Source organism: Amblyraja radiata, chromosome 18, assembly GCF_010909765.2.
Source record: "Amblyraja radiata isolate CabotCenter1 chromosome 18, sAmbRad1.1.pri, whole genome shotgun sequence".
NCBI classification, from domain to species: Eukaryota; Metazoa; Chordata; class Chondrichthyes; order Rajiformes; family Rajidae; genus Amblyraja; species Amblyraja radiata.
Genome location: NC_045973.1, coordinates 2468786 through 2491059, shown reverse-complemented (window position 1 = coordinate 2491059; position 22274 = coordinate 2468786). Strand labels below are relative to the sequence as shown.

The 22274-nt window shown below is 41.6% G+C and overlaps 2 protein-coding genes across 5 annotated transcripts in view; one reads left to right on the top strand and one right to left on the bottom strand.

The window, feature by feature from the left end:
• The window catches only part of tasor (transcription activation suppressor), a 36725-nt gene extending 19966 nt beyond the window's left edge, over positions 1–16759 (top strand). The window contains exons 15-24 of one of the 3 annotated variants that reach the window (XM_033036574.1): positions 1106–1644; positions 2297–2298; positions 3271–3407; positions 4958–6009; positions 7848–7973; positions 9246–9405; positions 11785–11893; positions 12791–12969; positions 13049–13204; positions 15176–16759. In XM_033036574.1, the coding sequence (XP_032892465.1) occupies positions 1106–1644; positions 2297–2298; positions 3271–3407; positions 4958–6009; positions 7848–7973; positions 9246–9405; positions 11785–11893; positions 12791–12969; positions 13049–13204; positions 15176–15768 (3053 nt within the window). In that variant the 3' untranslated portion in view covers positions 15769–16759. Of the gene's footprint in view, positions 1–1105; positions 1645–2296; positions 2299–3262; positions 3408–4957; positions 6010–7847; positions 7974–9245; positions 9406–11784; positions 11894–12790; positions 12970–13048; positions 13205–15175 lie in introns of all 3 variants that reach the window. The other 2 variants (XM_033036573.1, XM_033036575.1) reach the window with 2 other exon arrangements.
• A 3757-nt stretch (positions 16760–20516) lies between these two features.
• Positions 20517–22274, bottom strand: part of ccdc66 (coiled-coil domain containing 66) — a 38601-nt gene continuing 36843 nt past the window's right edge. For both annotated transcript variants that reach the window (XM_033036571.1, XM_033036572.1), the window contains one exon: positions 20517–21399. In XM_033036571.1, the coding sequence (XP_032892462.1) occupies positions 21349–21399 (51 nt within the window). In that variant the 3' untranslated portion in view covers positions 20517–21348. The remainder of the gene's footprint in view (positions 21400–22274) is intronic.

The following is a 22274-nucleotide window of genomic DNA, read 5'->3' as shown; positions in this document are numbered from 1 at the left end:
TGGAATCCTGTATCTGGCTTGTACTTTTTTGATCTGAAAGCATTAATATTCATGCTGGATCTTATTGGGAATTGACTTCTTAGTATGGATATGTAATCAAGTGCTAACCAAATTCTAATTGGAATAACAAAATCATTATTTTTGTATTTATTAGTGTGGGTGTTGAGCAGAAGAGTTTTAATTGAGACTGCAGATGCTGGAATCTGGAATAACAAAGCAAAACACTGCAACAAATCAGTGTGTCAAGCAGCAATATTTCGATTTGAGATCCTGCATCAGGGCACCCACCTTTCATATGCACAGATGCTTGATCCTGGTCGGCTCTTTTTATAAACAATAGAAAATAGATGCAGGAGTAGGCCATTCAGCCCTTTGAGCCAGCACCACCATTCAATGTGATCATGGCTGATCATCCCCAATCAGTACCCCGTTCCTGCCTTCTTTCCATATCCCTGACTCAGCTATCTTTAAGAGCCCTATCTAGCTCTCTCTTGAAAGTATCCAGAGAACCGTCCTCCACCTCCCTCTGAGGCAGAGAATTCCACAGACATTTTCTGAGACCATTCCCAGTTTGGGTTTTCCAGCCATCAAATGAGCCTCTCCGCAACTACAGCACCAATCCTTGAACCTTATTCCATGAGATCAATCTCCCAAAGATGATGGGCCAAAATCTCCACCTTGCCCAGGAGTCAGTATAGTGAGGGCGATCCTTGCATTGTTGACTCCTGTCCTTTGAATTCATTTTAATAGCCAAGTAACTAAAACAGATTAGCAACATTAAAAGAAAATAACTTGAAGTATATTTATTCCTGTCTTACCTGATTTTGTTGATCTGACCTGAAAATAGAAGTGGTCTGTGTCAATTAATTTAAGCTTAGAATAGTGTTTTCCTTGATTGGTATGTTTTTTATTGCTTGGAAAGCTTTACTGGTGCAATGCTGGCCTTTTCATATTGTCTTGGAACTTGAGCAGATTTATTTTGTTTCCTCTAAGAAGATTTATTTTTCATTCACCAGTATTGGACACAATTGGTGCTCCATTCATCAAGTGTGATTCACTAGGCCAATCCAAAATTAATGAAGCTTTTTAACTAATATCTTTGCAGGATCATTAGCAGAGGATGGATCAATATTATCTGATGCAGTGCCTCAAACAATGAATGGACTTAGCTTTTGTGATCCTGACTTAAGACAGCATGATCAAGCCTCAGTATTGACTGCAGACACTCAAAAGCTGGTTGGCTTGCTGCTTGAAGTACTTAAATCTTCCACTTGTCCGAATTCTGGAACAGACTTGGAGTTAAATCAGGAAGTAAGAATGTCTGTTTGTCCTAACACCAGTGACCTGCACCAAAACAGTGTGGATAATAGTGGCAATGTGGATAAAAGTAATGCTTCAATCAACGAGGAAACAAAATTGAAGCAGCAGCAAAGTAGTGATGGACATGCACCATCGAATGAATCGACTAAAGAGGAACAGTCCCACAAAGAAACAGTGTTTGGACGTGATAAAGAAAGTCCTGAATTTGGTGACACTGGCTCTGACTTGCCACATAATGACGGCTATCATTTAAAAATAAAAACGTATGATCAGCCTTTTGGAGAACATTCCTTGCAAATAAACTTGACGGCAGAGTGCCCAGAGGTAAGATATTACTGAATTGTTGAATAAACCAGATCATTCCATAAAGATTTAATTTACATTATAAAAATAGTTACTCCAGCATTTTGTGTCTACAGTTCTTTCCTACACCTTCAGCACAATATCCATTCTGACCAAGATACTCCATCTGTTCTGGCTGCGTTTGGCCCATATCCTTCTAAACCTTGGATAGGAAAGAACTGCAGATGCTGGTTTAAATCAAAGGTAGACAAAATCCTGGAGTAACTCAGTGGGACCGGAAGCATCTCTGGAGAGAAGGAATGGGTGACGTTTCTGGTCGAGACCCTTCCTCAGACTGATGTTGGGGGAGTGGGTGGGACAGAGATAGAATGTAGTTGGAGACAGTAAGACTGGTGGGAGAACAGGGGGAAGGGGATAGAGAGAGAGGGAAAGCAAGGGCTATTTGAAGTTAGAGAAGTCAATGTTCATACCCTATCCATGTAGGATTGTATGTAGGAATGAACTGCAGCTGCTGGTTTAAACCGAAGATAAGACACAAAATGATGGAGTAACTCAGCGGGCCAGGCAGCATCTCTGGAGAGAAGGAATGGGTCTGTCACCCATTCCTTCTGAGAGATGCTGCCTGTCCCGCTGAGTTATTCCATTTTGTGTCATTCTTAGGATTGTATGTTAGATGTGTATTGTCTTTGCTTGCATGACGACTGTCACTTGTCGGCCAGTATCTAGCGTGTATGGAGCTCACAAATCTCTCTTCATATATAAACATTGACATCAATTCTATATAAATTGGAGGAGCATGATTCAACTATGCTGCATATATTTCCATTCTTGATTAGGGCATAATTTCTTCCCTTATCTGAAAATTCTTTCAAATCTTTGAATTGTTGCCATTATAACGAAACAAATTATTGTTATTGGGATTAATACCTGATGCAGAGTCAACATATATCACTGCTTGGCATAGACACGTTGTTCATTCTGGGGTGTCTGAGGCACTACATACCTCCGATTTAAAACTTGGCTGCGAAAATAAAGCTTTTTACGATTATAATTTTTGTGTCTACTGCTTTTAGCTGCTTATCGTTCCTTTGAATATGTGAATCTATTTTGTACCAGGGCAGTGAAGACTTGAATGTGACCATTCAGCCATCTTGGCTTTCTTTCAGTAACCTAACTGCTCTGGATGGGTGATAGGCTAGAGACATACTAGTGGGTTAGTAGGCTGTTGTAAATTGTCCCAAGGGACATGTGGGAGGTAGTTGATTACATGTGAGAGAGTATAGGTAACAGAATCATAACTGGAAGAATGGAACTGAGGGAATACTAAGAGCTGGCTTAAATATGATGGGCTGAATGGCCTTGCGATGTAATTAAAATGAGAAACGTATTTAACATATATTTGAGTATCAACATTGGGCCACTCTTCTATCTCATACTAACACACTGATTTTAAAAAAATGGACCCTTTTCATGCCTATAAACATATACGGTTTTATTCTGGATTATTTCCTCAAACCTTGTGATGAAAATTGGCTTAAATTGCTCGGGTACAATTTGAGCTCATCTGACACAATAAGAATAGCATTAAGGAGATGTTGGTTTATTCACATTGCTCAATTTGTCATGCTCTTCTGTCAAGGAGCAAAGCTTGGGATGTATAAGCAGTCCTGGAAGATGTAGTCCTTGTAGAGAATCCATCCATGACCAACCACACAGCAAGAAGATGGCCACCTCTGAATGTACCATTGATGGTGACATTGACTGGAAACTTATTCCCATAACAGGTAAGCCAATAACACTGGAGAAAATATAGTTTCCAATGCATCTAAAACTAATTGCCTTCGTCTCTTCAAAATCATAGATTGTGGAAGGGTAATTGAGAATTTTTTTAAGATTGGGATTTTTCCAAACTTGACTGCCATGTGAATGTGCACTTCATAACTTTCTTCCTCTCTTCTTGCTCTACACCACCTACATTTGCCTGACAACAATAAGTTCAGGGCTGGGCCAATAAATAATTATCTTTCCTCCTGGCAATTAAATCTAGTTTTGTCAGCCATATGGAATGAATTGCTTGAAATTAGTTTGAGGTAGTTTAAAGAAGATTCATTTTAAAATGTACTGGACTAAGTGGGACCCGTTGGGTCCCTGTCACACAGGAGGCTTGCTCCCCCAACGCAATATTCCACCACTGAGCCATAGCCTCCAACTGCGCATGATCGGCAGACAGGCCCGTACTAATGGCAAAAGTTAAGTTAAAGTTAATAACTTTGCATTTAATATTTCCATTACCTCGCCATCCCTTTTCCTACTCCTATCCTCCATCCCCCAGCACTCCCCCTCCTCTTCACCCTCCCTCTTCTTTCACCTGTCCTACTCCCCTCCCTCACCTCTCCCTGTCTCTCCTTTCCCCTACCCTCAGTCACTCCCTCCCTCCATAACCCCTCTCCCTCTATCCCCTCCTCCTCCACTCTCCCTCCTCACCTCCCCCACTATCCCCTCCTCCCTCAACCACCCCAGGTTCCCTCCTCACCTCCCCAGAACCTGGTATGGAGCGGGGCTGCGCCGGCCTCTAGCACCAGGCTCGCTGTGACATCCGACGCTGAGGTAACGGACCGGCCTTTGTGAATGGTGGCGAGCGGTCTAGGGCCATGCCTGACCTGACCCCTGAACTCTGACCCTTCACACCCGGCCTCTCACCCCAGACCCTAGGCCATGAACTTCCAGTCTCTGTTGGCCTGCTCCCCAGGCTCGGGCTCGGTGCTGGGCTGCCCAGTGGGGTCCTGGCGCTGAGCTGCGGCTCTGGCTCCATGCCCGTGTTGTCGCATTCTAGCTCGGCGGCCGCCGGCGCTCTCTAACTCGGCGGCCATCCACGCCAAGATCCAGACCTTCTACGCCATCTACAGCCTGATAGCGAGGGTTGTAATGGGGTACAAAAAAGATGGCGATTTGAATTTCTGGAAAGGCCCCAACTGCGCAGGCGCGGCTGAGACGAGCTGTTTTAAGTTAATAACTTTTAAAATATACCATCAATCTGAACTAAACTTGTTTCATTTACATCACAGGATAATGGTGAGTAAGGTGGTGCAAAACATATAGCGTTATCGTGTACGTTTTTGCGCAAATAAAAACCGATCAAACAAACAAGATGAGAGTTTTAGTACTGTATAGATAGATAGATAGATAGATAGATAGATAGATAGATAATAAATAGATGCTCTGCATTATTATGTTCTGGTTAAATAAAATGTTTAAACACCATACTGTAAAACTTACTCGAACACCTATGTATCAGGTTTGCAGAGTGTTCGATAATAGTTGTCTCCATTTGTAGATATGAAATCACGGATTGAACAACTGTTCTATTTACCACCAGAGGATTCATGCGCTGTTGATCCACGGGTTTTAAATCGGAAATCAAACATTAATCATTATCAGTCGCCTTCAGATTCTGACACCGGCACTGGTATGGAGTGCATAGGCAGTGCATTAAAGGAATATTCGAAGGATTTCCATCACTCTGCAACTTATGGGATAAATGGTCATCTGTTTGGTCTCAAAGGCGATTCGGCTACAGCAATTGAAAATACCGTTAAGTTAGAGTACAACAAATTCTCAGACAAAATGAAGCAGTTGTTGAAGCGGGAGAAAGTTCAATATGGACCCGACAACAAAAGGCTGAAATTTCCTGCTGTACAGAAGGTTTCGATGCTTTCCAAATATTCAAATAGTCAATCACATCAGATCCCTGTCCAAAGTTACATAAATCAATTACGCAAAAAAATGAACTCAGTCATTTCTGACGCGTGCCCTGATGTCTCACGTACAAATCTTCATCCGTCATCTTCTCCAGAACTAGCTGAGAGAACGCAAAAAAAGGTTGCACTGAGTAGTGAAGTTGCACAATTATGCACAGAGTCACGGATAATAGACTTTATGTGCTTAACAGAAGAGCCCAACCAATATACCAAATCCGTGTCTGAAGAACTAACTGCGAGTGAAGACATTGGGGAGCCTGAGAAGAGTCCTGAAAATAGTGCCTTGCTTGCTTGCCATACTGAATTACAAAAAAAGTCTGGACAAGCTAGTTTTTCCTTTGGCTCGCTTACTGATTCCAATAGCGCAGCTACAACGGGAGAGGATAAAAGTTTGTTACGAGTTCCAACTCTGAGCTTTGGGAAGCAGCTGGAAGCAACGTGTTCTGTGCAAGAGTCCAGTGGAATTGCAGCACTTCCTGAACCACAACCATGTTTAACTAACTTGATTCAAAAATTAAACCCAGAAGTCTTCTGTAGCCTGGTTGAAATTATTAAGGATGTTCAGAAGAACACGGTGAAGTTTTACATTTATGAAGTGGAGAAGACTTCAATCTGTGCAGAAATAAAGGTACAGTGACACAAATAATATTGTTCAGTAATTGTCTTGTATTTCAGTAAATCAGGTGAATATAGATTATTTGTGTTTTTCAAAGAGGAAATTGTCTTTATTTCTGGTATGGGAGTGTTATATTGAATTGAATTGAATACCTTTATTGTCATTCAGACCTTACGGTCTGAACAAAATTTCGTGCCTGCAGTCATACATACAATCATACAATAATAAACAACAATAAACACAAATTAACACCACCACAGTGTATCCTCCAAGCACCTCCTCACTGTGGTGGAGGCAAAAATCTTAGGGTTACTGTCTCTTCCCTCCTCTTCTCCCTCTGCGCTGAGGCGATTCCCCACCGGGCGATGGCACAACAGTCCCGCGGCTCACCGAACCCCGCAAACGGGCCAGTTCAAACACCGCGGCCCGGGGGTGGTCGAAGCTGCCGCCCTCCAGTCCAGCACATGCAGCCGCTGGCCCGCGGCTGAACCCCGGACTCAGGTCACCGCCTCAGAACGCCGTCCCAGCCACCGGAGCACCGTTCCAGCCCCGAGCCGGATCGCCCTCACGGGAGTGCCGTTCTCCCTCGGGCTGGGCCACTCCGACGGGAGTGCCGTTCTCCCTCGGGCTGGGCCACTCCGACGGGAGTGCCGTTCCACCCTCGGGCTGGGCCACTCCGACGGGAGTGCCGCTCCTCCCTCGGGCTGGGCCACTCCGACGGGAGTGCCGCTCCTCCCTCGGGCTGGGCCACTCCGACGGGCCACAGCCCCTCACGGGAAAGTCTCTCAGCCCCTCGCCAGGCCGCTCACGAGAGCGCAGTTCCAGCCCCGGGCTGGGCCACCCTCACGGGAGCTCAGGGCGAGTCCTGTCAGCTGCCTCCAGAGTCCCGAGGTCGCCAGCTCCGCCATTAGGCTTCAGTGTAGACGGAGGCAGAGAAGGGGGATACGACAAAAAGGTCGTATTCCCCCGAAGGGAGAGACAGCAAGCCCCGTTTCACCCCCCCCCCCCCCCCCCCCCCCCCCCCACATAAACACGACCTAAAAACCAAAAACATAACTAGACAAAACGAAAAAATACAACACAAAAAAGTAAAAGACAAACGGACTGCAGGCGAGCCGCAGCCGTTCCCGGCGCCGCCACTACCGGACTTGACCTGACACCATGTGGAGTACAGTATTCAATTTTGCATGCTGTTTCTGGAGAGCAGCCTCATCGGAAAGGGTTTGTGATAAGGGGCCTTGAATTCACCCGAGTTGGGGGTGGGGGTTTGTATTAAATGAACAAATGAAGTTGGACAAAAGCTCAGTCATGAACTATTATTATGTGGTGGTGGAGTATGATGTTGTTTCCGGTGATGCCACACTGTTAAAGGCTCAAAATAAATGAGTTAACTAAATGTCAGTGAAACTTAGAATTTGCAGGTTCTAATATGAGTAAGGAGGTGTGAGAACTTGCGTGCATACGTCGTGGTCAAACAGCATAGAAACGGGTCCATCAGCTCAATGCGTTTATGCCAATCAAGATGCCCCATCCAAGCTCGTCCCATTTCTCTGAGTTTGATCAATATCCCTCTAATCCTTTCCTATCCATGTACCTGCCCAAGAATGAAAAAGTTACCCCTCAAGTTCCTATTAAATCTTGCCTTTCTCACCTTAAACCTATCACTAAATGACATCAGTGAAAGTTCCTGAGCTACGATTATTGGCTTGAGTGACCATACTGAAATAGCCAGAAAGAATGGGACAATAATGGAGAGAAAAGGTTATAATCCTTTTGCATTGATTTTTTTTAAATGATATTCTGTGCTGTGGTAGTTTGAGAATAACATTTTTTAAATCTGAATCTTATAGGAATATTTGACTGGATTGGGTAATAAGGAGAGTCATCCAGAGGAGTTTTTGAAAAGACAAGACAGTTCTATGGATAAATTACTGATTATAATTCAGAATGAAGACATTGCATCTCACATACACAAGGTAAGGAGTCGGAAGGAATTGCAGATGCTGGTTTAAACAGAAGATAAACACAAAATGCAGGCGTAACTCAGCGGGTCAGGCAGCATCTCTGGAGAGGAATGGGTGACGTTTCAGGTTGAGACCCTTCTTCGTCTGAAGAAGGGTCTTGACCAGAAACGCTATCCATTCCATCTCTCATAGATACTGCCTGTCCTGCTGAGTTACTCCTGCATTTTGTGTTTATCTACATAAGGTTAAGAAATCCATAATAAAAATCTAAAATGCTGGAAACTGGTTAGGCAACACGAGGAAAGAGAAATAATAAAGTTTCAAGTCTGAGTCCTTTTGTCGGAACTGGGAAAGAAAAAAAAATAAGTTTGTTTTAAGCGGGGAGAAGCTGGGATGGGCATGGGGAAAACCAGGGGATTATCTCTGATAGTATGAGTCTAAATTGGGTCAATACATCCATCTTTTACAGTCCTTTGCAATTAATTTAGTTTGATATTTTCAGGCTCCTGGAAATGCAATTGTATTTAAATTTTAATAAAATGTGGAGAAATTTGTATATGTGATACACAGACTCACATATTTAAATCTCCATTCATAATATTAGAAAATAAGCAATGTATATAGGCCACAGATTTTGTTTTCATGCAGGAAATGACTTGGGTGATAAAGTTGCAGTCCATCTGATGCAAGTCATTGTTAAATAATTGCATTGGTCTGCTTGTACTTGGTGAAATTATTAGGTGCAGGCAGATTAATTCAGTATTGTTTTACAATGACTTGTATATATTTGCGTTAAGCAAAAAGTTGCCGAACCCGTTTCCAGCATTTTCTATTTTTATTACGGTGGCGCAGCGGTACAGTTGCTGCCTTACAGCGAATGCAGCGCCGGAGACCCGGGGGTGGGGATCGCTGGTCGGCGCTCACCCGGTGGGCTGAAGGGGCTGTTTCCACACTGTATCTCTAAACTAAACTTAAAAAACCCTATAAATCATTGTGGACAAGGCGAACTGGAAGGAGAAGTGTGTTACCCATTGATGCAGAGTAATTAGTTTTTCAGATGAATGCTGATTATATACAATGTTAGTCCACAGATAAAGCCCAACTTGTCCAATGATTTGCATATCTCCTTCCTTCAGGATGTTTCTTCATTTGTTCAATCCTGTTATCCATTAAGATCCACTTTTCAGTTAGACAGTATCTTTATGTAACTCTCATATAGATCTGAAAAGATAGATTAATGTAGAATTATTTTATTCGTTTTTGAGCAAGTTAATTTATTTACAGGTCCCATTTTTGACGTCATTGAAGAAGTTGTCCCGTGTCAGTTTTGCTGGAGTGGATACATTGGATGATGTGCAGAACCACACGTACAATGAACTATTTGTATCTGGTGGCATTGTCGTGTCAGATGAGACCGTTCTGAATCCTGAAACCATTAGATTTGGTAAGTTGTCTGCTCCAGCTTGGGTGTTTACTGCTAATTCCATTCACTTGATCCTTTTCACTTTGAATTAGTAAGCCATTAGAACAAACCTGAGGGAAATTTTAAAAAGGAGACTTCAAAGTGAATATAGACACAAAAAGCTGGAGTAACTCAGAGAAGGAATGGGTGACATTTCAGGTCGAGACCCTTCTTCCAACTAAAAGTCACGGGAACAGAAAACGCAAGATATAGACAATGGTGTAGAGAGATATAGAATAATGAAAGATATGCAAAAAAGTAACAATGATAAAGGAAACAGACCATTGTTTGCTGTTTGTTCGGTAAGAACGAGAAGCTCGTCAAGTTTTATTCGTCTAGTGTGACTTGGATTGGGGAGGGATGGAGAGAGAGGGAATGCAGTTGATACTTGAACTTGGAGAAATCAAAAATGATACCACTAGTTTGTAAGCTGCCCAAGTGAAATATGAGATGCCGTTCCTCCAATTTGCATTTAGCCTCACTGACAATGGAGAAGGCCTAGGACAGAAACATCAGTGTGAGAATGGTGGGGGAATTAAAGTGGTGTCTAGGCAGACTGAGCGAAGGTGTTGAGCGAAACGATCGCCCAGTCTACATTTGGGGAATAATCAGGTTTACAGCTCATGTAACCCCACTTTTTAAGAAAGGAGGGAGAGAAAAACAGGGAATTCTAGACCACAGACTACCTTGCATTGGTAGTGGGGCAGATGCTTGAGTCGAATATTAAAGATGTAATTGCAGCACATTTGGAAAGCAGTGATAGGATCGGTCAAAGTCAGCATGAATTTATGAGGAGGAAATCATGCTTGATTAATCTTCTGGAATGTTTTGAGAATGTAACAAGTAGAATGGATAAGGGAGAGCCAGTGGATGTGGTGTATCTCGACTTTCAAAAAGCCTTTTGGTCCCACATGAGATTAATGTGCAAAATTAGAGCACATGGTATTGTGGGTAAGGTATTGACATGGATAGAGAACTGGTTGCCAGACAGAAAGCAAAGAGTAGGGATTAACGGGACCTTTTCAGAATGGCAGGCATTGACTAGTGGGGTGCCGCAAGGCTCAGTGCTGGGACCCTAATTATTTACAATATATATTAACGATTTAGACAAAGGAATTAAATGTGACATCTCCAGGTTTGCTGATGACACCAAGCTGGGTGGCAATTTGAGCTGCGATGAGGATACCATGAGGCTGCAGGGCGACTAGGATAGGTTTGGTGAGTGCGCAGATGCATGGCAAATGCAGTTTAATGTGGGTAAAGGTAAAGTTATCCACTTTAGTGGCAAGAACAAGAAGGCAGATTATTATCTGAATGGTGTCAGATTAGGAAAAGGGGAGGTGTAACGAGACCTGGGTGTCCTTGTACATCAGTTACTGAAAGTAAGCATGCAGGTACAGCAGACAGTGAAGAAAGCAAATGGCATGTTGGCCTTCATAGCGAGAGTATAGGAGCAAGGAGGTCCCGCTGCAGTTGAACAGGGCCCTGGTGAGACCACACCTGGATGGAGTATTGTATGCAGTTTTGCTCTCCTAATTTTAGGAAGGACATTATTGCTATTGTGGGAGTACAGCATAGGTTCGCCAGGTTAATTCCCGGGATGGCGGGACTGACGTGATAAAAGAATGGGTCGACTCGGTTTGTATTCACTGTAATTTAGAAGAATGAGAGGGGATCTTACGGAAACATGGAAAATTCTTAATGGACAGGCTTGATGCAGGAAAAATGTTACCGATGTTGGGGGAGTCCAGAACCAGGGGTCACAGTTCAAGAATAAGGTCGGTCAATTAGTACTGAGATGAGAAACTTTTTTACCCAGAGAGTTGTGAGTTTGTGGAATTATCTGCCACGGAAGGCAGTGGAAGCCAATTCACTGGATGTTTTCAAGAGAGAATTAGATATAGCTCAGGGCTAATGGAATCAAGGGATATGGGGGAAAAGCAGGAACGGGGTACTGATTTTGGATGATCAACCATGATCATATTGAATGATGGTGCTGGCTTGAAGGGCCTACTCCTGCACCTATTTTCTATGTTTCTACATTCCCTGCTGCCCTCAGTTGAAAAATATTTTAATTTTTTTTTAAATTTAAATTATTTTAAATTATTAACACAGGATTTGAATTTTCTTGCCTGCAACGTGGGGCAATGGATCCAAGTTACGAAGTTAAAATATTTGATTTTTTTCTAATGGCCTTAGCATATTTTGGAATTATGATGGATAGCTGAAAGGCTTCAGATTTTCACGTACCTGATTGTCTTAATGTAACGCCTAGTTGTTCCAGATGCAAAAGCCAGGATAATATTTTTAGATGTTAATTTTAATATCTTTTTTATTAAGAATATAAATTGTTTCTTCCAGAAAAACTTCAGATATTCCTGGACTTCCTCCAAGATTTAAGCACTCCTGAAAGCAAATGGATCTGGAAAATTCACTGCAAAATGCACAAAAAGTTAAAGGAGCTAGCAAGGTTAGTGGATTATGTTGTTTCTAGTTAATAAAGATATATAATCTGTTTTAAGTGGAATATAGATGACATTTGACTCCTGCTGTTAAAATAATTAATATTCATACACGTTGTGAACTTGATGGACAAACATTTCTTCGACAAATTCAGGTTTAAAGCCAAAGATTTCCAACAGAAGGAGAAAGTGCTGCACAATTCCTTTACTTTGTGAACCAATTGCAGATTGTTTTTGACACGTGTTGGTGCAGCAGTATTGCTGCGTCACACCTCCAGTGACATGGGCTCGATCCCAACCTCTGGTGTCTGAGTGCAGTTTGTACATCCTGGGTTTACACGTGGGTCTCCCACATGCCTAGACCTAGGGTGGCAACGGTAGAGTTGCTGCCTTACAGCGCTTGCGGCGCCGGATAGCCGGGTTCGATTACGACTACGGGCGCTGTCTGTACGGAGTTTGTACGTTCTCCCCGTGACCTGCGTAGGTTTTTTCCGAGATCTTCGGTTTCTTCCCACATTCCAAAGACATACAGGTTTGTAGGTTAATTGGCTTGGGTATAAATGTAAATTGTCCCTTGTGTGTGTAGGGCAGCATTAGTGTGCGGGGGATCACTGGTCGGCACGGACTCGGTGGGCCGAAGAGCGTCTCCATGCTGTATCTCTAAACTAGACTAAACTTGCTGGTTGATAGTATAACAGGCTATTTTTACACAAATTATCCTTGGACTAATTGGGTTCATGAGGGGCAAGTTGATGGGTGCATGGAAATGAATGTGAGAATATGACTTTTGGGGAGCCAATGTAGATTCAATCCGCTGAAATGCATCCTCTTATGTTGTTAGGAAATGTGAAAGATGCTGCTTTGTATCTAGGTCATGTGAATAATGATGTTTTTTGTTTACGTAGGACCAATACAGCAGCTTTCAAGATTCTAACTCTTCTGAATAAATATCAGAAATGTAATCTAGTGGAAGTTCTGTCATATCACGACTGTGACTCCAGATCACGAAACACGATTGAATTAGACTGTTTAATCAAACTGCAAGCTCAGACCATGCAACATAGACATGTGGTTTTCCTGACGGGTAGGTTTTACATTCTAGTTCTATTTTATGTTTGTTTAACATGGTTATTTCTTGATACTCTTGTTTTTTTTCCCTCCAGAAACACACATGGAGCGCCTTTCCAGTTGTTTGGAGTGTGGAGTGGTGGTGGCTTGTGTTAATGACTTTGTGAAAAACTTCAACAGCCTTATTGGCTATCATAGTTCAAACATGGGGGAGAAACAGCAAAGATTAGGATCTCGAGATAGCTTGCAAGGCAAGTAAACATCCTTGAAAGATAGCTGATTTTGTATTTTAATACTGCCGTTAAATGTTGAATGAAGACCCATGAGTTTTATGCCTGGACCTGTATTCCAATCAACATAAATGACATGAATATAAATAACTTGTCTGCTGAGAAAAAAATTAGACAAAACAGAGACATTATGCATTCAAAAATTTATGTTGGTTGTGGAATTGAAACAGGCGGGTGGAAGATTTGCGTTTTCACACGAGTGCAATAATGAGAAAAATCTGAGAATGTTCTGAAGATACTTTTGAATGTCTGGAAAATCACTTAAAAAAATGATGTAACTTGTCATAGTTGCAACCCGATGTTTAATTCTGATCATCATCCGTAATAACATCCATTAAACAAAACCTATCCTGCACATGAAACTATGAGGAGGATTTTTAAAAAAGCATCATTTTTTAACATCTTAAATACTGTAAATAACTTGTAAAAATTTAGTACAACGTGCATGTTCATTTTTTGAAAAAAAGAGTTTGAAGGGAATTAATAAGCTGGTCCAGTTTAAAATAACAATTGTGGAAATATTTTTATTACTGTTTGGAGAACTCAATCTAAAATCAGGAACCATACATTCCCTTGTAAGGGAAATTGCCCAAGAGTTGACGCCCATTGTGCAGTGGAGCTAATCTAAACTCTAATGATTACAATTTGAGACTGAGGGCCAGTTCATGCTCAGTGACTCCTGCTTTGATGGCAGCTCATGGAATAAGCAATAAGCAATCGCAACACTAGTTCCCCAAGTTTGCACCACCAAGGTTTTTCCTGGCTTTGGCAGAGTCTACTTTGTAAGGATGCCAATGTAGTGGGGTACTGCAAGGCTCGGTAGCAAATTTGCAGATGTCACAAAGCTGGGTGACAGTGTGAGCTGTGAGGAGGATGCTTTGAGAATGCAGGGTGACTTGGACAGGTTGGGTGAGTGGGCAGGTGCAGTTTAATGTGGATAAATGTAAGGTTATCCACTTTGGTGGCGAGAACAGGAAGGCAGATTATTATTTGAATGGTGTCAAATTAGGAAAAGGGGAAGTACAACGAGATCTGGGTGTCCTTGTTCATCAATCACTGAAAGTAAGAATGCAGGTAGAGCAGGCAGTGAAGAAAGCTAATGGCATGTTCGCCTTCATAACAAGAGGAGTTGAGTATAGGAGCAAAGAGATCCTTCTGCAGTTGGACAGGGCACAAGTGAGACCACACCTGGAGTATTGTGTGCAGTTTTGGTCTCCAAATTTGAGGAAGGACATTCTTGCTATTGAGGGAATGAAGCGTAGGTTTACAAGGTTAATTCCCGTGATGGTGGGACTGTCATATGCTGAGAGAATGGAGTGGCTGGGCTTCTATTCACTGGACTTTAGAAGGATGAGAAGGGATCTTATTGAAACATATGATTATTAAGGGATCCGACACGCTAGAATCAGGAAACATGTTCCAGATCTTGGGGGAGTCCAAAACCAGGGGCCATAGTTTAAGAATAAGGGGTAGGCCATTTAGAACGGGAATGTGGGAAAACTTTATCACCCAGAGAGTTGTGAATCTGGAATTCTCTGCCTCAGAAGGCAGTGGAAGCCAATTCTCTGGATGCTTTCAAGAGCGAGTTAGATAGAGCTCTTACAGATAGCGGAGTCAAGGGATATGGGGAGATGGCAGGAACGGGGCACTGAATGTGGATGATCAGCCATGATCACAATGAATGGCGGTGCTGGCTCGAAGGGCCTGCTCCTGCACCTATTGTCTATTGTAAGATTGAACTGTGGACATGGTATATTATCATACAAATATAAATTAGTTTAATGACCAGCTGACTTAAGTTGTAATTTTTAATCAGGATAGAAAGGAATAAGGTTTTTATTAGATACCAGTGCAATGAATTCCTTGACATGTTTAAATTTGGTTCTGAATTATTTGACAAATATATTGTTATCAGTAATTTCTAATGGCCAGGTACATTTTCTTCCAACTCTTTGGAGTTGTTAGAAATGGAAAATGCTGATGCAGAAAACTTGGGAACAAGTGAAGGAAACAATGAAGAGGAGGATATGTCTTTGGACTCTGAAGAAAACTCACCACAGATTGAAATCTGTAGTGAGAAAAGTGAAGCTCTCAATGTTACTAATATTTCACAAACTGAAGCACAGAGGACTAAAGGAAAGGTGAGCCCCTCAGATGAGTCTTTACTGCAGGTATCAGACGATGCAGCTCCCAAACTAACTGCAGCCTCTTTGCAACCGTTCAAAGTAGACAGCACAGATTCAAAAGGAGCAGCATTTACATACAATAGTTCCTTCTACACCCATCCACAAATAGAATCAAACGACAGGAACTTTAATGTCATTACTCATCAGAGTTTCTTAGCAAGTGGAATTGAGCCATCATATATTGTGTCTCTGAACCAGAAGTGCCAAGACGCCGATAGTTATTATTCACCTGGATATGATCAAAATTTAGCTTATAATAAAAACTGGGGAACTTCCTCGGACACAAGCAGCGTACCGAGCCAGAGGCAACAACGAGAAAAACAGCACCAGTATCATTAAATTTGGCATCTTTGGTTATCCTTACAATGGAGAATTCTGTAAATGTATTCAGGTTGATTCCATCCCGTTATACCACCACTGCATTTTATTTTTCCCTAATTCTTTGCTTGATCCTGAAAGACTCTTGTCATGGACTAATAAACAGACATATGTTCTTTTAGTAACTTTGTTGTTTGAAATAAAAACCGTTTAATTCCTTTTAAAATTTTCTATTACAGTAATCACAATTCCTTAAAGCCTGCTGTTTAAAAATTAACCTTTAAAACTAAAATTCCGAAAAATCAAAAGCAGGTTTTCTTTTGTTTTGGTACCACATTTCTGATTTTTTATAAATAAGTCATTTTTTTTGAGAATCTGTATTTTATTTGAGAATTCAGGTCTTAGTCAGAATTGTGGATATTGATCACAGCTGCTCTGTAACTGATGGTCATTTGTACTTGAAGAAACTGAGCAAATATCCTAGTTCAGACTGGACTGTAAGCTCTTTAAAACTTCTTTATAGCATGTTACATTGATGTTTGGTCAGTTTGTGAATTAAGTCACGGTTATTGGCTCTTTGATCTTCATGTTGTCAGCCTGATCTATATATATACATATATATAGTGTAGAATGTGTTATTTCATTAAAGAATATGTTTAATTTTACAGAAAAATGCCACAGAAATATTCTTGACTTCCAGTTAGTCTTTTGATATAGATTTTATTTATTTTGTACAGCTGTTTCATGAACCATTACTTTTTAAAATCTTATTCATGTGGTTTACTCTTTAGTAAGTGTTTTATTTAATGGCCTTCAAACAGCACACTGGACTCATTCACTGGGCATCCATTTACCTCAATTTCAAGTGTAGAGCTTATTTTGCCACTTGTTCAACCTCGCATTAAATAAAACACGTGCATACAAATTAACAAATGTTTGTGTGTACCTGTTTATATCTGTAAATATATAAAATAAAGCTTTTTACTGTACATTAAAAGTTTAAAAAGTTAAAGGAGTGTCATCTTTTTCCTGTGAATCCATGCCGTTAATCAAAAAGGCATAGTTCCAAGCAGTGTGCATAACCTTACAAAGGTTGCCTGCCTCGCTATGTCCCAAACCCATCCAGCATTTTGGGCAGAGTGGAATTTAGATTTTGTATGTTGGAACAATACCATTAGACTTGAGAATCTGTTCAGTTGTAGCAGGTGCAGTGTGCTTCTGTTGTTAATTAATTTTTATCATAGTCTGGTCTCCGGCAACCACCTGCAACCTCCGGGAACCGCACAGAAACCTTGGGTGGGGCATAAAGTCTCCAGAGGTTTCCGTTCAGGTTTCCTAAGTGGGACAGGGGCATAACTATAACTGAGATGCAACAGAAGTATGGTGGCTATGTTTAGCAGAACTAATTGCATCTTTCTACATTGCAATCGTTTAGGTTAGAGTGTGCAGAAACAGGCCCTTCAGCCCATCGAGGGGTACTGATCGGGGATGATCAGCCATAAGATCACATTGAATGGTGGTGCTGGCTCGAAGGGCCGACTCCTGTACCTATTGTCTATTGAGTTTGCACCGACCAGCGCTCCCCACACACACTAGGGACAATTTTCACATTTATACCAAGCCAATTAACGTACAAACCTATAAGTCTTTGGAGTGTGGGAGGAAACCCACGCAGTCCCAGGGAGAACGTACAGACAGCACCTGAGGTCAGGATCGAATCTGGGTCTCTGGCACTGTAAGGCAGCAACTCTACCGCTGTGCTGCCCCATTTGATTCTTGTCAGAACATTTAACTATGTCTGGTCCTTTTGTCAATTGAGGGCTATGATTTGTCAATAGCCCCATTGTTTTATTGTCATTACTAGAGAGGTAAAAGGTGAGCATTTAGAAGTTGCCAGACATGAGCAAAAACTGTGGTTTTGTTCCTGAGCAGTTTCACTTTTGGCTCCGCATTTTAAAATGTGAATTATAGACAATGGTAAGCAAGGATCAAATAACCATGTGGTGCTTACTTAGTGGAGACACATGTTCTTTCGTGGCTATGGCATTTTTCACTGCAGTCACTAAAATCAAGTGGACCCCATTAGACAAAGTAAGAAACTTGTATTAAAAACATTACAACAGCAGTTTTTTCCCTTAAGATAATCAGGCAGTCGATATAGGGGAAATAACACATCATGGGTTCATAAAGGGAGGTGGTGGGATTGGAAACTTCATCTCAAGAGTAAATATAGAAAATAGGTGCAGGAGTATGCCCTTCAAGCCAGCACCTCCATTCAATACGATCAAGGCTGATCATCCAAAATTAGTACCCCATTCCTGCTTTCTCCCCATATCCCTTGATTCCGTTAGCCCTCAGAGCTATATCTAACTCTCTTGAATACCTCTACTGCCTTCTGTGGCAGAGAATTCCAGATTCACAACTCTGGGTGAAAATGTTTTTCCTCATCTGTCCCAAATGGCCTACCCCTTATTCTTAAATTGTGACCCTGGTTCTGAACTCCGCAACATGGAAAACATTTTCCTGCATCTAGCCTGTACAATCCAGTAATAATTTTATATGTTTCAATAAGTTACCCTCTCATCCTTCAAAATTCCAATGAATATAATAAGCCCAGTTAATCCATTCTTTCATCAGATGTTGGGAATTAACCTGGTGAACCTACGTTGCACTCCCTCAATAGCAAGAATATCAGGAGAATGTTTCCTCTTGTGGGTGAATCCAGAGCAAGAGAGTCACTTTTTACAAAAGGATTACCATTTAAGACAAAAATACTGCTTAATCTGAGGAATTTGGACTTCCTCAAAGGGTGGTAGAAACAGTCTGGATGTTTTGAATGCAAAGGTGGAGGAATACTTAAGAGGACAATGTTTCCCCCTCTACTCTTAAGCTCTGTGCCAAACAGCTGGCACCGGTCTATACAGACATTTTTAACCAGTCTCCACTATTGTCCCTGTTCCCAAAAAGGCAAGGATTACTTGTCTTAATGACTACAGGCCTGTCTCCCTGACCTCTGTAGTCATGAGGACACGCAAAAGGCTTGTGCTGGCCAAGCTGAAAAATATCACAAACCCCCTCTGCAGTTTGCATAGCGGGCCAATAGATCTGTGGATGATGCAGTCAACCTGGGCCTGCACTTCATCCTACAGCACCTAGACCGCCAGGGGACCTTTGCAAGGATCCTGTTTGTTGATTTTAGCTCTGCATTCAACACCATTGTGCCAGAGCTACTACACTCCAAACTTTCTGAGTTGACTGTGCCTGAACCCCTCTGTCAGTGGACCACCAGCTTTCTGACAGACAGGGAGCAGCATGCGAGGCTGGGAAAGCACATCTCCAACCCACAAACGCTCAGCATAGGAGCACCGCAAGGCTGCGTACTCTCTCCTTTCTACACCAATGACTGCACCTCCACAGACACCTCTGTCAAGCTTCTCAAGTTTGCGGACGATACAACCCTGATTGGACTGATCCAGGATGAGGAGGAATCTGCCTACAGACAGGAAGTGTCACAGCTGGCGTCCTGGTGCCGTAGCAACAACCTAGAGCTCAATGCTCTTAAGACAGTGGAATTGATTGTGGACTTTAGGAGAGTTCCCCCTCCCCTCACCATCAACACCACAGTCACATCTGTGGAGTATTTTAAGTTCCTGGGAACCATCATCTCCAAGGACCTTAAATGGGGGGCTACCATCGACTCCACAGTCAAAAAGTCACAACAGAGGATGTACTTCATGCAGCAGCTGAGGAAGCACAATCTGCCACAGGCAATGATGGTCCAATTCTACACGGCCATCATAGAGTCTGTTCTCACCTTCTCCATCATGGTCTGGTTTGGCTCGGCCACCAAGCACGACACCTGGAGGCTGCAGCGAATCGTCCGATCAGCAGAGAAGGTTATTGGCTGCAACCTTCCCTCCATTGATGAACTGTACACTGCAAGGGCCAGGAAGCGAGCGGGCAAGATCATCTCTGATCCCTCTCATCCTGGCCACAAACTCTTTGAATCACTTCCCTCTGGAAGGCGACTCCAGATTGTCAAAGCTGCCACAGCCAGACATAAAAACAGTTTTTATCCACGAGTAGTTGCTCTACTCAACAGCCAAAAATCTGTAGCCTCCCTTTGGTCTGGCATTTTGTTGGTTCACATGCTTGATCAATGGTGTTTTATCATTAATGTTTTATTATTATTAATGTTTAGTGCTTTCTGAGTCATTCGTAACTGTCACTATATGTCATGTTGTTACTTGTGGGCGGAGCACCAAGGCAAATTCCTTGTATGTGAATACTTGGCCAATAAACTTACTTATATAAGCAGTTTTAAGGTTTTGTCCCACAAAACCATGGCCAGCTTCTTAGGGCCCTAATGTTAAAATTTAGAAGGTACTTGCGCATCTTGCATTTAAGAATCACATTTTGAGTTGCTATTTCCCTCAAAATTGAAACACGTGAAAGTACTTTCAGCTTAAATCGTGCAATACTTCAATTTCTACTGGATAAAGATTGCCTGCCAGTGATAGAAGTTGAAAGGAGAGAAACAGAGGGAAAAGTGAAATGAACCTTCTCAGAATTACAACTAATATGCATGTTTTAAAATAAATCATTGGCACTTTATTTGAGTTAAAAACAATACTTCTCACATAAATAAAAGTAATTACACAATTGAAATTCTTTAAATAAAAAACTAGTTGGCAACACTTAACTAAAAACATTTTAGGTAATTTAAAAAAGCCAGCCTTGACTTGTTTAATATGCACTTCCAATTTGTCCCCTACTTTTAAGTCCCATCGTGTTGCACATTGTCTGGCTAACTTTCTCTGAGCTCCAGGAGGAATCTAAGCCCTTAAAAGATGAACATATTTCCAATCCACAAATTCCATCGGGAAATAACTTATGTAAACTAATTGAAGCCTTTTCCCACACAGGGACAAATTTCACATAACTGATTTGTGCAGGTGTAATCCTGTCTTTAGTGAAGCCTGAGCTCTGTAACACAAGTGTTGGTGTACTAAAACCACAAACTCAGCAGATTTAGATCGTGATCCAACATTGCAACGCTTATAGTCTAGGTTTGGACAACCTTGTCAGTATTACAGGGAGAAATATATGACTTCAGTCCCTTTCACTATTCGCTCCTGATCGTGGGAAGGAATAAACACACTTGAAAGTTGCCAGTTCCCTCCCCAAAAAATCCAATTCATTAAGCTGCTTAAAGTTCTATTGAGCCTATCAGAACCGGACTATGATCAATGCCTCTCCTGTAAAAAAATATTGTACTTTAAGTGCTTCTGAACAGAAGATGCTCAAAATTGTTGTGAAAAGTTCTTTGAATTAACAGAAGGCAAAATCCTGACCATTCTCATTATATACATTATCCCATCCATTTGCAGGAGTTTCTGAAAGTGAGAGCTTGGAGATTTCAAAAAGAAACATAGCAGCCTACAATAATAATTTTAAACAAGCTACCTGATGCCGTATCAAAGTGCTTTGAGACTATTTTATCCATTAACACAATTTTCTTTTAAATATAATTTAGCAGCCGTGGAGGTGTTGAAATGTAACTATTCACAAATGTTGTGAAGACCCTGATGATTGCTCATCTCAATGCGTAGGACTGGCCGTTTCCAACTCCCTTTGTTTCTGCATTAACCCCTAGAAACAAAAAAACAATGATTTCAGGCACTAATTGGTAACTTTGGGTCGACTAACATTTGAAATGCAAATCCCTTATCCATTCATTTTTGAATGACTACATTGTCTTTAATCAAAAGCATACAAGCTAAAAGGAAAAATACAAGCTTCCCCCCTCAATGATCAAAATTGCAACCACTTCATCTTGTTGCAAATTTGTATTACATCACACCTGTCCTGTTCATGTAGCTTGTCTGTCTCATTTCACACCTTGACCAAGATCGACGACCAAAATAATCCATTAATATAAATTATTAAAAAAAGCTTTATTTTGTTACATTTGTCTTGTTGGTGCATGTTAAATTACAATTTCCAACCACCAATGGGCAGCATGAAGCAAAATAAACAAGGACAAGGATTTAACCCTCAGCACCTACATCAACCTCATGAGTTTGACAGTGCTGGACCTGTACTCACTGGAGTTTGGAAGGATGAGGGGGGCCTCATTGAAATGTACTGGATAGAGTGGATGTGGCGAGGATGTTTCCACTGGAGGCAGAATCTAGGACTTGAAGTGATAGCCTCAGAATTAAAGGACGTTCGGCTACGGTAGCCAAGATCATCCCGTCAACGGAAGGCTCGAGCTCCCCGACCGCAGGAGAACAAAGAAGGGAAGGGATTGAACTTTTTTTTTTGCCTTCCTTCACAGTGAGGAATGTGGAGGAGTCACTGTGGTGGATGTTTATGTTAAAATGTATTTTATGTGTCGTCTTGGTGCTTTTTATTGGTATGACTACAGCAAATCAAATTCTTCATATGTTGCAAAACATACTTGGTTAATAATGTATGCTTATTATGATTAGGAAGGAGATGAGAAGGAATTTCTATATAGTCAG